This window comes from Nilaparvata lugens, unplaced genomic scaffold (assembly GCF_014356525.2).
Source record: "Nilaparvata lugens isolate BPH unplaced genomic scaffold, ASM1435652v1 scaffold7257, whole genome shotgun sequence".
Lineage (NCBI taxonomy): Eukaryota > Metazoa > Arthropoda > Insecta > Hemiptera > Delphacidae > Nilaparvata > Nilaparvata lugens.
This window is the reverse complement of record NW_024093006.1, coordinates 1-13,884: the sequence shown is the minus strand read 5'-3', so window position 1 is coordinate 13,884 and position 13,884 is coordinate 1. Positions and strand designations below refer to the sequence as shown.

Below are 13,884 nucleotides of genomic sequence, written 5' to 3'. Positions count from 1 at the left end.
GGATACGAGGAAAGGCTCTAAGTGGATGTAGCGAGTGGGGTCAGATCGAGATATTTATTCTTTGTCCTACTGCCTCATATATCAGGCTTTTATCTGTTACCTACCTCGACTTAGGAGCGAACACATCAATGTACAGCAGATGCAGCAGAGATCATATAAATTCCTACAATAGAGCTTAAAACCCGACAAGACTCTGTTCTCGAAGTATATTCTGAATGATATTTGTTCAAATACCGCATTTTAATCCTTCAGAACTTATTAGAGACGCAGTCCCGTAAATTATCTACATCGGGATTTTTTTGCTCGACCTGTATGATTTTGTATGCTCTTTTTGCAGGTAATAATTTTAAGGTATCAGTATTCAGTGTTTAGCGTCCGCTACACTACTCACAAACATTTTATCATTATACAATCTGTCATTAGAAGAATCAAGGGTGAGCGAGCGTTTAGGGACTCCCGCGATTCCGACAATGTATTGAATCTTGTAGTGAGTCAATCAGTCTGGTGTACACTCAGCGTCCACACACGCAATTGCAAAATTTATAGTCTCTACACCATTGATTCAGTACAAGATTCACTCTACATGTGTGAAGCCGTTAAAAAACGCACCACAATATGTGATGTGACGGTTAGATACGAGAACTCCGGCTCCTTGACGTGCGCGGCCAAGGAGAAAATCCAAAAGTATAAAGTAATTGAGAAGGAAGTGTCGTAACTTTGGTGTCGATAAAACTGTGTCAATGCCGCTTATGTTTGGTGTCAGAGGCGCTTTACCTAAGGCGACTGTATCAGTGCTGAAGAAGCTTGGGATCTACAGCTTCAGTTTCTGTAAGGACATTTGCCAGCAAATATGTTGTCCGGCTGGAGGTTGCGCTTTGCCACATACAGTCCTAAGTGTCGGGGGTGCTAGCCTTGATTTTGTTGCCCTGCTTGACCTCACTCCTATTTTGTTGATTCTAATCTTGTATTTCTTGTGTGTACCTTGACTCTCCAAGCTTTGTATTTATTTTCATGTGTATTAACAGATATACTATGAGAATGAGACAATAATGAACATTTCTTATTGTTTCAGTGTTGAACTTGGACACAGCACAAGATGTGTGGCAACTCCACTTCGCAGATGGTCCGGACCTAAGCAGGAACCGGAGGAGTTGAGTGTGTGACACCAGCAGCAACATCTTCAATAAATGGTACTTGACCAGTGTGCCGCGGACGCATCCTTGGGTGGCGGTCTGACCGGGCACCGGCTCTTGATGTAGTTGTGCGAAAGTACTCTGCTCTTGACTGGTGTGCTGCGGACGCATCATTGGATGGCGGTCTGATCGGGCACTGGCTAATATGTACTAACGTAGCAAATACTCTATAACTGGGGGCCTGCTCAATATTAAATGTCTGATCTGCAACAGTTTCGCTTCTTCTAAGAGGAGGCTTGAGATTAGAGTTGTATGACGGCATCGAGACTGGTCCACACCAAAAATAAGCTTCTAACTGGGACCAATCCCCATATTAAATGTCGGATCTGCAGCAGCATCGCCTCTTGTGAAAAGGCTAGATCGCTAGAGTTGCGTGACGGCATCGGGATTGTTACCCACTAACTGAGCTAACATTGGTGATGGTGGTAACTAGTGAATACTAATTTTTGGATGAATGTTGACTTGGACTAGCATGGAGTACACCCTGGATGTCTGGCCAACATCCTGGTTCGATAACAGTACTAAGGTACACTGACTCTAGCATATATAGTGTCTGGTATGAACGGATCACTTCGATGAATCCCCAGCTATCTTCCAGCATTGTGTTGATATCGTAGAATCTCTTGAACTTCACATTACATGTAAGCCTGTCGCATGTATGGGAGATAGGACAGTCACGTAAGGCGGTGTGGAGACCAGTGGTCCTCTGGTGTTCGAAGAACATGCCGTTAGCACGAGTGTGCTGGCGGCAATGCCTGTATGCTGGTGCGGCCTGCGCAAGTTGAGTGGGACATGCTTCCCACAGGCGAACATGGAGGAACAGTTGACAGGAACAGTTGACGAAATAGTAAATAAAGCCACCATTGAGAAGTAGTAAATTAAATAAAATAAATAATGTCAAGATTTTGAAACCCTGGATGACGGTTGATCTATGTAAGAGACAGCATCATAAAAATCGGTTGTATAAAAAAGTAAAGAAAATCCACTAAATTTTAGATTGAAAAGAGAATTTGACATTTTGCATTTAAATTGAAAACAGGATATGGCAAATAGGATAGAACAATACTACCATAATTTGTTTGATATGAATAAAAATACCCACGAAAACATGGGATACAATTAATAAAGTTTTGGGTACAGCAAATAATAAGAAAATGCCCTTGATTCAATTAGGACATTTGACAATCCACATTTGACTGTTCAGCAACCGCTTGAAGTGGCTGAGGAGTTTAATAAATTTGTCGTCACAATTGTAGAAAAGCTTATCGATCAAATCGATGACTCTAGCATATGATCCCTTCTGTTTTAATAAAATGTTTTCCACTCTTTGTGCAAAACTCTTTTTCTTTTTCCCAACTTGTGTAGATGAGGTTAAAACGAATAATTTCTCAATTGAATCAAAATAAAGCATCTGGAATTGATGGTATATCAGCATTTATCATTAAACTTTCAAGTGATTCATAAGTCCTGTGCTAGCTCATTTGATCAATCTAAGTTTTGAAAGTGGTGAATTTCCCGCATGCTTGAAGAGGGCGGTAGTCATCCCATTATTAAAAAAGGTGATTGCATGGATTGAATAATTATAGGCCTATTTCACTATTATCTGTGTTCTCGAAAATTATAGAGAAATAGTTAAAGCAAGAATTCAAAAATTCTTCAATTAAATAATTTTCTGAGTGAGAACCAATATGGCTTTATTGAGAAGAAATGTACAGAGGATGCATTGTTATCTTTCTGTTCAGGAATTTTTCATGGGCTAAACAAAACTTAAATGTCTTGGGCCTGTTCATGATATAACTAAAGCTTTGACTCTGTGGACCATAACATCTTTGGCATAGATTGAGGGAGGCTGGAATAAGAGGCATGCTTTAAACTGGTTCAAAAGTTTCTTGGTGGGCAGATGCCAGTGTGTTCGGGTTAAGATTTTCTGAGCTCTTATTTGACCATCCCATGTGGGGTACCCCAGGGCTCGGTATTAGGACCAATTTTATTCCTATAAATAAATTATGCGCAAGTAATGTGAGTGGAACAGTTACTTGTTTTGTGGATGATACGGCTCTGCTATATTGTGAAAAAGAAATTGATACGGCAACTTCTAAGATGCAAAGTGACTTAGATTGGATAAAAATTGGTTCTCAGTGCATAGGTTGGCTCTGAGTACTAAACAAATTTGTTCGTTTCTCTTTGAGATCAAAGCCAATCTGACAGGTTCCCTTACTATTCAAGTGTGGTGTCTTGCCTATCTAATCATAATGAATTCTGTACATCTTGTGTAAAGATAGATCAAGTGGCAAAATATCAACTATCTTGGTTTAGAGCTTGATGAGAACTGCAATTGGAAGGTTCCATCCAATCACTCAAAAAGCACATGAATATGATGCTTCGTAAATTTTATTTATTGAAATTCATTTGCCCTAGAAAAATTCTGAGATCTGTTTATTTCGCTATTGCAAATAGCAAGCTTCAATATGGGCTAAGCTGTTGGGGGGGCATATAAAATAATTTAAACTCATACTTGCAAAAAAGATTGATTAGAATGATGACATCATTACATAGGAGAGCTCATTCATTTCCATTTCCCTACTTCCAGGCCTTGGATATATTGCCTTTAAGGCATTTATATATTTTCAGGGTCTTGAGAATATTCTTTTTAAGAAGTGGTCAGATTACAGGAATGCCTTAGTTTTCTCAAACAGATTGAGAGACAGAAATCTGGTTGTTCTTGCAAACCCTTCATGTGAAGCCTTCAAACGGTTTTACGATTACAGTGCTCCAAATTCCTTAATAAGTTACCTCTACATATTACATCCACAGGCTCACTGATAACATTTTTGAAGAAATTGAAGCACTTTTTATTCAATTTGATTTTGATGAGATAGAAGAGTCTTTTTCACATGAATATTTTTTTACATTTCTTTGGAATTTCTACTATGCTTCCTAGGGTTCTAACAATTTTTCTGTCTCAGGATTTTTATTTATCTATTTTTTTCATAATATATTATGACTTAGTTCATATATTGTGTAACATATTTAATTTGGATTGATAAATAAAAATCCCTAGTTGAATATTATAGGTCTAAGTGAAGTAATGGCTAATATCGCAAAGAGATAACGTAAAGATTAGATAATATCAGACGTCATGGCTAAACTGTACAACAGCCTAAGAGGAATGGAAATAAATTTTGGTAATATATAATAATATATAAAATATTGAAAATTGAGGTTAGGCATAAATATTTACTGATCGGCGACCAACAATCGACAAGCAATACAACGTAGAATCTGACCAAACACCTTGGCAGAAATTTATTGTGGCAAAACAGTATGCAATTTGAGGAACTAAAGGTCTCACGTGGCTAATTATTGTGATGTATGAAACAACTAATAACCTATAAAAAATTACTTAGCATGTAAAGAGCATATTTAAAAACCCCAACAAAAATAATTAAATGTATTAAGGAAGTAGGAGGTTACTGGGCGCATGAATACTGTAATAATTTGCATGCACCAATCAAATAGTGGCAATTGATAGGTGGCAATAGTGAGCCGATTCAAAAATATTTGTATATATTTCTACAAATAGAATTTATAAAAAATTGTTGTATAGTCTATGTTGGATATGGCCCGAAGGCAAAGAAATTATTAAATATATAACATAAGTAATAATTTAATATTTTAATACAGTCTATTTGAGCCTTGAATGGCGGAGGACTAGAATATTCAAATGTTATGCAAATTTAGAAATCGGAAATGAGAATTGTAAAATTGAGAAACGAGAACCACATCTCCTGCCAACTGCCACCATGAGAGGTCACTAAAAATTATAGAGCGTAATACCTTGCTATATCTTGTAATAATATAAAGTTAAATTGAATTACTAAATTTCTTATAAGACTTTGTGATGCTCTTATAAAGCAAAAGTCATTTTTAAATAATTTTGTAACCCCTTGGAAGAGACGACTCCGGCTACAGTAATCCAGGACCACCAGGAGTTGGATCGACATCAGCAGCTCATAAGAAAATTCGACACGTGAGTGAAAAATATTGAAATAGTGATAGGGCGCCCTCCGAAATTACATGAGAATCAAAGCTAGCTCGTCGAAAGGGTTTCTTATAAATTAAGAATTTGGTAAAAATACTTGCGCAAGTAAATGTAGTATTAAAGGTATTTTATTAGAAAGTAATGAATCAATCCACATATCAGAAGATCTATCAATCAAAGAAGTATAAAATCTAGGCTGTTAATACATATTCCTATTCATATTAATTTCTGCAATATAATTGCAATAGTTTGTTGTAGCTCTGATTCACTAGATGAATTGCTCTATTTATTCCTTCAGGTGCCGAATCTCGCACCCTGAGATAAAAAAATATATTTATTACAAAGAAATCTATTAGATACTATAGAATTTAATATATATATTTGGATTACTAGTTGTCAATTTATCAAGCTGATTTTAAGAATTAGTTTTAATGGAATTGTCCAAGTCGACAGGTATTGGCAAGCTGATATCGCAGCTACATGCAAATAAATGCATATGATCATAAAAATAAAAGCACATGGTAACGTTTCGTGCTATAAAATTTAAAGAATAGTATTTAGCCTGTGATATTTTATTGATTTCGATTATTGTTCTATCTTATATTATATATTTTTATCGCTCTATATATTTTTTGCTCTGATTTATTTTTGCAATATCTGTTAATATATGTATCAAATTGTTTATGGTTTGCGATTTATTTTTATTCCTCAATACTTTAGGATAAGTACCATATATATATTTTTTTAATAAATTATCACTATAATTTAGAATAACAGTAGAGCATCTAGACTTGTATGCATGACGACAGTCTCTGATACCTGAATTCTTTTTAAATTTGAGTTATTAAACTTGAAGGGATTTTCAACTATAAAACTTAAATTAAGCATATTGAAAATCGGATATAGTCGTTTGAAAACGGAAATTATTATTTGAAATCTGATTTTTCCTTTTCCATTCATTTGGAGTTGAACAAGCCCGGCTTCCACTTGATTGGCAAGGCAAGATGCCTTGTTCTGCCAGGTGCTCAGGCCAGGCAAAAGCAGATTTTGGTAGAACTACTCATAAGTAACTGACAAAAATCTTTAAAATATCTTCCATAGCACCTAATAGTCACTCCACATTTTCATAATTCTGATATATATCAAAAAATGAAACAGATAAGATATTGACACTCCTTTTGGGTGGGGAGATCTGCTTTTTGACAATTTGGGGCCTCCACACTCAGGAAATGTTAGGCCAAGTAAGTGGCCGAGTAGTAAGGATACCAAGTAGCCAAGTAAGTGGCGAGTAGAAAGTATACCAAGTAGCCAAGTAAGTAGCCAAAGGCATACTTGGCTAAGCAAGATGCCTGATTTTCCGCAGCTTTTTTCCTAATAATACTAACAGTTCAAAAACATTAACCATTTTTGAAAACCTTCTGGTTTGCACAAATGAAAATGCACCTTCAGAGATGATAATATTGTTAGTAAAATTGTGACTGGGAAACAAATTAAAGTGATTCTTTTCTTTTTCAGATGATAGCGGTAGAGATTCTTGACGCCCAAGCAGATGCCACCTTCTCGTTTGCATTCTGTTGAGGACGAGAGCTTGTTAGTAACTGATAATACTATATTCTAAATATCTCCTATTGTAAAGAATACTATTTCATATTTTAACAATATTAGAAGGCTAGAATATTATTTTGCATTTTCTATCAGATTTAGAATCAAGGTTTTTCTGAGTGACGTTTTTAAAATCTCCCTAATAGAACACTCCTTGTGCCAACTTCGGGCACGAATTTGCTTTGCAACTCTACTAGAAAAAATTGAATAAAAATTTTTCAAATCAATGTAAATACAATGTCAAAAACTTTTTGTTGCTTATAATATTGTAATTGATTCATTTAGCATTATAAATGAGACCACATCTAGATTAGCCTCCCTTCTCCATAATTACAAGAATTACCTCACTAATGATTTTTTCTTTCTTTCAATTCTTTATTTGCCCTCAATACAATTTACAATAAATTATTCAAGAAATTAATAGAAATGAAAATAAAACATAGCTTACAATCAAAACAAAAAATATAAATTAAATATATCTCAATCAAAATCTATCATTAAGGCAACAACCCAGCAAGGAAAATCCTGTCTGCCGGGGTGAGCAGATTTGATCGAAGTTCTATTCTCATAACTTACATTCATACTGAGTTTAGGTAGCTTTGTATATTGCAGCTGTCAATGATGATCAATTATATTAAAAGTGTAATCTGGTAATGTAAGGTGTTGTTGAAAAGACTAGCAGGTAACCCATGTTCTGCAAGGTTATAAAAAAACTTGGGACTACTGATTATTTATTTAGTGTATGGCAGTATACACAACACATTTATAATCACAAAATTCGAAAAAGAAGAAACCAATAGAAAAATCATAAATAAACGAATGAAAATATCTGAGTCACTTCTGACCTGGAAATTAGAGGCATGCTTCCAGGGTATTTAAGTACTTTTAGGGACTGCTGAGATCTTGAAGAAATGAAAATAGGCATTTAACCATCCTCGGCTACTTAAGAATCTGAGTGCAAAATTACAAGTGAAACAGTTGAGTAGTTGAGACGTGATGATGCGTCAAGCATAATTTTCCTATCCTATACCTGTAAAAGCCAGTTGTTTCCTTCATTGAATTATGTTTGTGTTGGCAGGAGGCAGAATTGAGGAAATTCTGCTTGGAGTGGCTGGCAGATGGCCGCCATTCGTGGCTGGCCACTCATGGTGGCTGGCAGATGGCCGCCACTCGTGGTTGGCCACTTCTGCCCTCCAGCCATTCCGCCCAGAGGTTGGCAACCCCCCACAAACAGCCCATCAAAAACGATGAAACAAAATGATGAACGAATTACTAGATATTCTTTGATTTTTTACTTATTTCATTTCATTTTTTTCTATTGTGAATAAAAGTATGAAGAAGGGCCCCACACAGGATTACCTTGGGGGTTTCATTTAGACTTTGATATACAATGTATTGTGCATGCAAAGGTGTTTGCTACACCAGTTAAGAGTGTTTTTTTTCTGAAATATTTTGTACAATGTATGTTGATTGGTCGAATAAATATTATTATTATTATTATTATTATTGAAGATATTGAAAACGTGAGTTAAACCTCTTATTCATCTCTACTGGACTTGAGTTATTTCCAGTCATTTTATTGGAAATCAATTTCAAAAATTCTTTGAGAATCTGTGTATTGTATATGTGTTATAAGAAAGATAAATTGATTACCCGATTTCTAGAAAAATAAAATAATTATGAACGAATTTCAAGAAATTGAAAACGTGAGTAAAACATCTTATTTGTCTGTGCTGGAATTGAGTTATTTCCAGTCATTTTATTGGAAATCAATTTCAAATATCTTTGCCATCCTTTTTTCCTCTACTTTTTCTTCTTCTTCTTCTTCTTCTTCTACTTCTTCTAATACTCCACCACACATAAACCTCTATATTTCGTAGTGGGTCCCATCAACCACGAATCATAGAGGTTTTACTGTTAATGCGGGTACTATTAAAGTTTGTTCTTGTTGTAGATGGCAATCACAAAGAAAATAAAGAAGAGATATACATGATAGAGAAAAGCGATGCACAACATATGGCCAAGAATATTATCCAAGAACACACTATCCACCCCTCAAGGTTATTCACTGCTGAAAGGTCTTTCTCCAGTATGCCTCCTAAGGTTTGGTGAGTTGTGGATCATCCACTGTTTTTCAGTCACAGTATTAATGAAGGTTAAGGTTTCTCAAAAAACCTTTTTTTTTAATAAGGTTTCTCACCTACATGCATTTTACAATGAGATTCAATTCTTTGATGTTGCTGAAGGATCCACCACAACTCCCCCTTTGACTGTTGGTTGATTCACTATTACTTTCTTGATTAGACAAGTGAAACCAACTGTTGACCTTTGAAATAATGACATTGAAAACAAATGAAATTCACTTCACAAATTACTCATTGAAAAATATTCGAGTTTCTGCTGCCTTAATATTTTTTTTAGCGTCAAGGGATGTTGGCTTCAGCTGTAGTCAGCTGAAAAAATGAATATTGAGAACCTATTAATTTTAAGCAAGGTGCCGTGGATATTTTGTTTTATTAGATAGAAAACATTATATTTATCATATTTTGAATTTGACAATTGAATACTGTGGAGCATTCAAGATATATTAATAAGGAATGCAACAAAGAATATGATTCTATCCTGTTAGGGAATATAATAAGTGTAAAATGGATTATTCAATTATTCAATTAATAAAATCAGATTTTAATATAATAACTTATATACTTTTTACAAATCACATTCTTTATCTTGCATGTGCTTAATGAGATCAATGATTCTACAAGAATAACCATACTCATTATCATACCAAGTTATCAGCATGAAAAATTTAGGATTTAGGGACATACTAGCTTTAGCGTCAAATATGGAAGACCTTGTATCGCCGTTGAAGTCTGATGAGACGACTTCATCTTCTGTGTAGCCCAGTATGCTTTCATGCATCCTTCAGAGGCGTCTTGACAGCAGCTTTGATGTCATCTATTGACGTTTCTTTGCGCAGTTTAACAGTAAAATCAACAACTGAAACGTGGGCAGAGGTACGCGGAATGCCATTCCAGTGATACGTCCTTCAAGGCTTGGTATAACTTTGCCAACAGCTTTTGCAGCTCCGGTTGAAGCCGGTATTATGTTTTGCAAAGCTCCACGTGCACTCCTTCTCTTTTTGGAATAACTGCATCGACTGTTTTCTGAGAAGATGTTACTGAGTGAATAGTAGTCATCAAACCTTCAACAATATCAAAATTCTCGTGAATAACTTTGGCCAACGGTGCCAAGGCATTTGTTGTGCACGATGCATTTGAAACAATGTTGATACTTGAATTGTATTTGTTTAGATTGACTCCTGGTACAAACATAGGCGCATCTGGACTTGGGGCTGAAATGATTAATAATTTTATATTAATAATAATAATAATCTGATTAGTAATAATAAAGCTGATTAATAATCCATAATATTAACATAATCTATTTAAAATATTTTTATTATTTTTAGAATATTTCAAATATTTTATGCAATCAATATCTAGAAATAGAAAAGCAGTTTCATTGAGAAAAATCATAACTCAAATTTGCTGAGTCAATATTTATAAATTATTAAATATTTATTCTCAGGCGGCAAACGTGGTGGTGAATGAGGATGAGGCACTCCACAAAAACCTGCTGGACGACGAAATGGACGAATGGTGATTGTTCATTATTCATTGACAAGGAGCTACCCTACAACCCCGAATGGTCGTAAAAGGTCGATATTCTATTTACAGATTGTGATATTCATTTAGAAATCAATTTAAATAACCAACTTCCTTTTAGTCTCAATTCACTTTCAGTTGGAATGTTTATAACAGGCCAAGAACTGGAGTTTCTGTTTAGAAAAAGCTAAAGCTCAGTTTTATTGTTATAAGATTGTGTTAAATTTCTGCAAAAAAACATGAACCAATCAAGGGAAAGCATACCACATGGATTAATGCTATAGATTACCAAAGCACTACTGTCAAGGTAGCCTAATCTTTTCCTCGTTTTTCAAAATTCTACATAACCTTTATTAGCCAAGAAATTACATTTGAACCAATTAATTCAGCTTATTTCAATGTTTACTAGGTTAAATGTTTTAAATACCTCAATTCACAAAAATCACTTCACAAAAAAAATAGAAAAAAGTTATTTCATGAATGTCACAAATCTCCTCATTCAGCATAATCACTCAAGTATCATCTCACTCATAGCATTCAATGATTTATTCTCAGGCGGCAAATGTTGTGGTGGATGATGAGGCACTCCATAAGGAACTCCCTTACGACCCGGAATGGGCGGCAAACGTTTTATGTTACACACCAATTATCTCTGAGTAACTCATTGTAGTTCACATTACTATTACTCAATCAACTAAATTTCAACTACTCTGTCTCCTTCACCTGGAATATTTCTGAATCGTCCATTTCGTGTATCAGTCAGAATGGTTACAGGCGAGGAGTGGGGTCCCTCAGGAATCAGTCCTTGGTCCTTTGCTTTTCCTTCTATATATTAACGACTTGCCACCACACCTTGAACCAGCACACTGTGTTTTATACGCTGATGATGAAAGTATTTTATTGAAAAGTAACAGTCAGCATGATATGGAATCTGAAAGTAGAAGAGCTCTTCAGAAACTAGAAGAATGGCTGGCCGCAAATATGTTGGTACTAAATTACAATAAGACTATGCAGATTCCATTCAGGACGGCTCGGGAAGCAGTATTGGATACGAGAGATGGAAACATAGGTTCAGCAGACGAGGCAAAGGAGTAGTGCTGAACTCTGAACTCTCCTGGCGACCTCATTTAGACCAGCTAAAAAGCAAACTAAACTCAGCAGTATTTGTTCTTAGAACCGTGAAGAAATTGCTGGATGCAGGAACGCTTAGAAGTGTTTATTTTGCTGTGTTCCATTCTCTTCTTTCATACGGTGTTATATTTTGGGGCAATTCAACTCATGCAATACATATATTTAGGATTCAAAAGTGGGCAGTTGGAGTGATGGTGGGTGAATCTATTAGAGCAAGTTGTAGAGATTATTTCAAAGAGTTGAAGATTCTCCCACTACCAGGTGTATATATTTTAGAGGCTCTTTGTTTTATTGATAGTAAAAAGATAGGTTCAATACAGGAGAGTTGTTCCACTCATACAATACCAGATATAGACAAAACCTCAGAGACGACATTCATCGAACTGGTATGTATGAGAGGGGGGTAAAGAGTGCAGGAATTCGGCTTGATAATTCATTGCCAACACGCATAAAAGCTCTTACAGGTGAAAAGTTCAGAATTAAAATGAGGGAGGAGTTGTTGCAGGTTTGTCCTTATTCCAGTGAGGAATTCTTTTTGCATTATAGAATGCAAAGATTGACGACTTAGATTATAATTGACAATTCCTTATACCCCTTTCATAGGTGGTCAGTGGGATGAAAAAAAAATGAAATGAAAAAGAAATCATCTAGGATTTACTGGCAATTCTCTTTCGCCTATATCCTGATCTGATTATTCTATCAACTATCAAAACATAGGTGGTATGAAATAGAACTGAGAAATAGATACAATGCACGAGCAGATGCGACTGCATTCTCCCCGGGGCGAGAGCTTGTTAGTAACTGACAATACTCTATTCTAAATACCTCCTATATGAATAGAAAATATTATCTATTTGATATTTCAACAACATTGGAAGACTAGAGTTACCATTCTTGTATTATACAACAGAGTCCAAATTGTAGATTTTGATGGCTAGAATCATCATTTTGTTAAAATATTTCGAATAATAGATTTTGGCATTCCTCCTATAGGTACCCCGTTTCCAAAGGAGATATTTATGGCAAGTTTGGTGCAGCTTGCAATGGAATGGAAACGTTTCCAGTGATGTTACAGCTTTTTGGCCGTGAAAATGATGTGGAGGGGAATGTCTTCAAAGCAAGCAGCTGAGACAGCAATAGAGATTTTTGTCACAACACCCCAAATTCGTCGGGAGAGTAATTGCAGTCAATATTTATGGCGAGGTTGGTGCAGCTTGCAATGGAATGGAAACGTTAATCTGAATTTATTTTAATTGAATCACATAGTCTTACAAATGCTCCCATCTATACCCCATTTCCACAGGAGATGGTGACGGGGATATGTTATGATTCTCAGTTTTTGTTTACACTATATGTTAGTGCTGCAAGCAATAATGTGCCTTCTTTGAAATACTATTACTACTATAAATCGTGAAAAAGTGAAAAAAGAACCCAAGCAGCAAAATAATCAGTTTAAAGTACTTTGAAATGTAATTTGAAATCACTTTCAAGCACTTTCAAATGATTGTACAATGATTTACAATGCTTTAAGTGGGAAAAATTGTGATTTATAAACTACTTGAAAATCATTTGAAATCACTTTAAAATGATTGAATAAGTTCTTCAGAATCATTTAGAATCATCGATTATGTACTTTTCAAATCACTTCAAAGCATTTCAAAGTAGATTTAAATCACTTTTAAATTACTTTTAAAATGATTGTACAATGATTTACAATGCTTTAAGTGGGCAAAATTGTGATTTATAAACTACTTTCAAATGATTGAATAAGTTCTTCAGAATCATTTGGAATCATCGATCCATGTACTTTTTAATCACTTTAAAGCATTTCAAAGTAGATTCAAATCACTTTTAAATTACTTTTAAATGATTGTACAATGATTTACAATGCTTTAAGTGGGCAAAATTGTGATTTATAAATTACTTTCAAATGATTGAATAAGTTCTTTAGAATCATTTGGAATCATCGATCCATGTACTTTATTAAATCACTTTAAAGCATTTCAAAGTAGATTCAAATCACTTTTAAATGATTGTACAATGATTTACAATGCTTTAAGTGGGCAAAATTGTGATTTATAAACTACTTGAAAATCATTTGAAATCACTTTCAAATGATTGAATAAGTTCTTCAGAATCATTTAGAATCATCGATTTATGTACTTTTCAAATCACTTCAAAGCATTTCAAAGTAGATTTAAATCACTTTTAAATTACTTTTAAATGATTGTACAATGATTTACAATGC

General features: G+C 34.8%; 1 protein-coding gene across 1 annotated transcript; it reads right to left on the bottom strand.

Moving 5' to 3' along the window:
- Window positions 1-9,546: 9,546 nt before the first annotated feature.
- On the bottom strand, window positions 9,547-10,357 carry LOC120356609 (glyceraldehyde-3-phosphate dehydrogenase-like). The gene is given in 4 exon segments (XM_039445564.1): window positions 9,547-9,754; window positions 9,756-9,846; window positions 9,849-9,989; window positions 9,992-10,357. Coding segments are annotated over 4 exon segments (621 nt in total). The 5' UTR covers window positions 10,173-10,357.
- Between the last annotated feature and the right edge of the window lie 3,527 nt (window positions 10,358-13,884).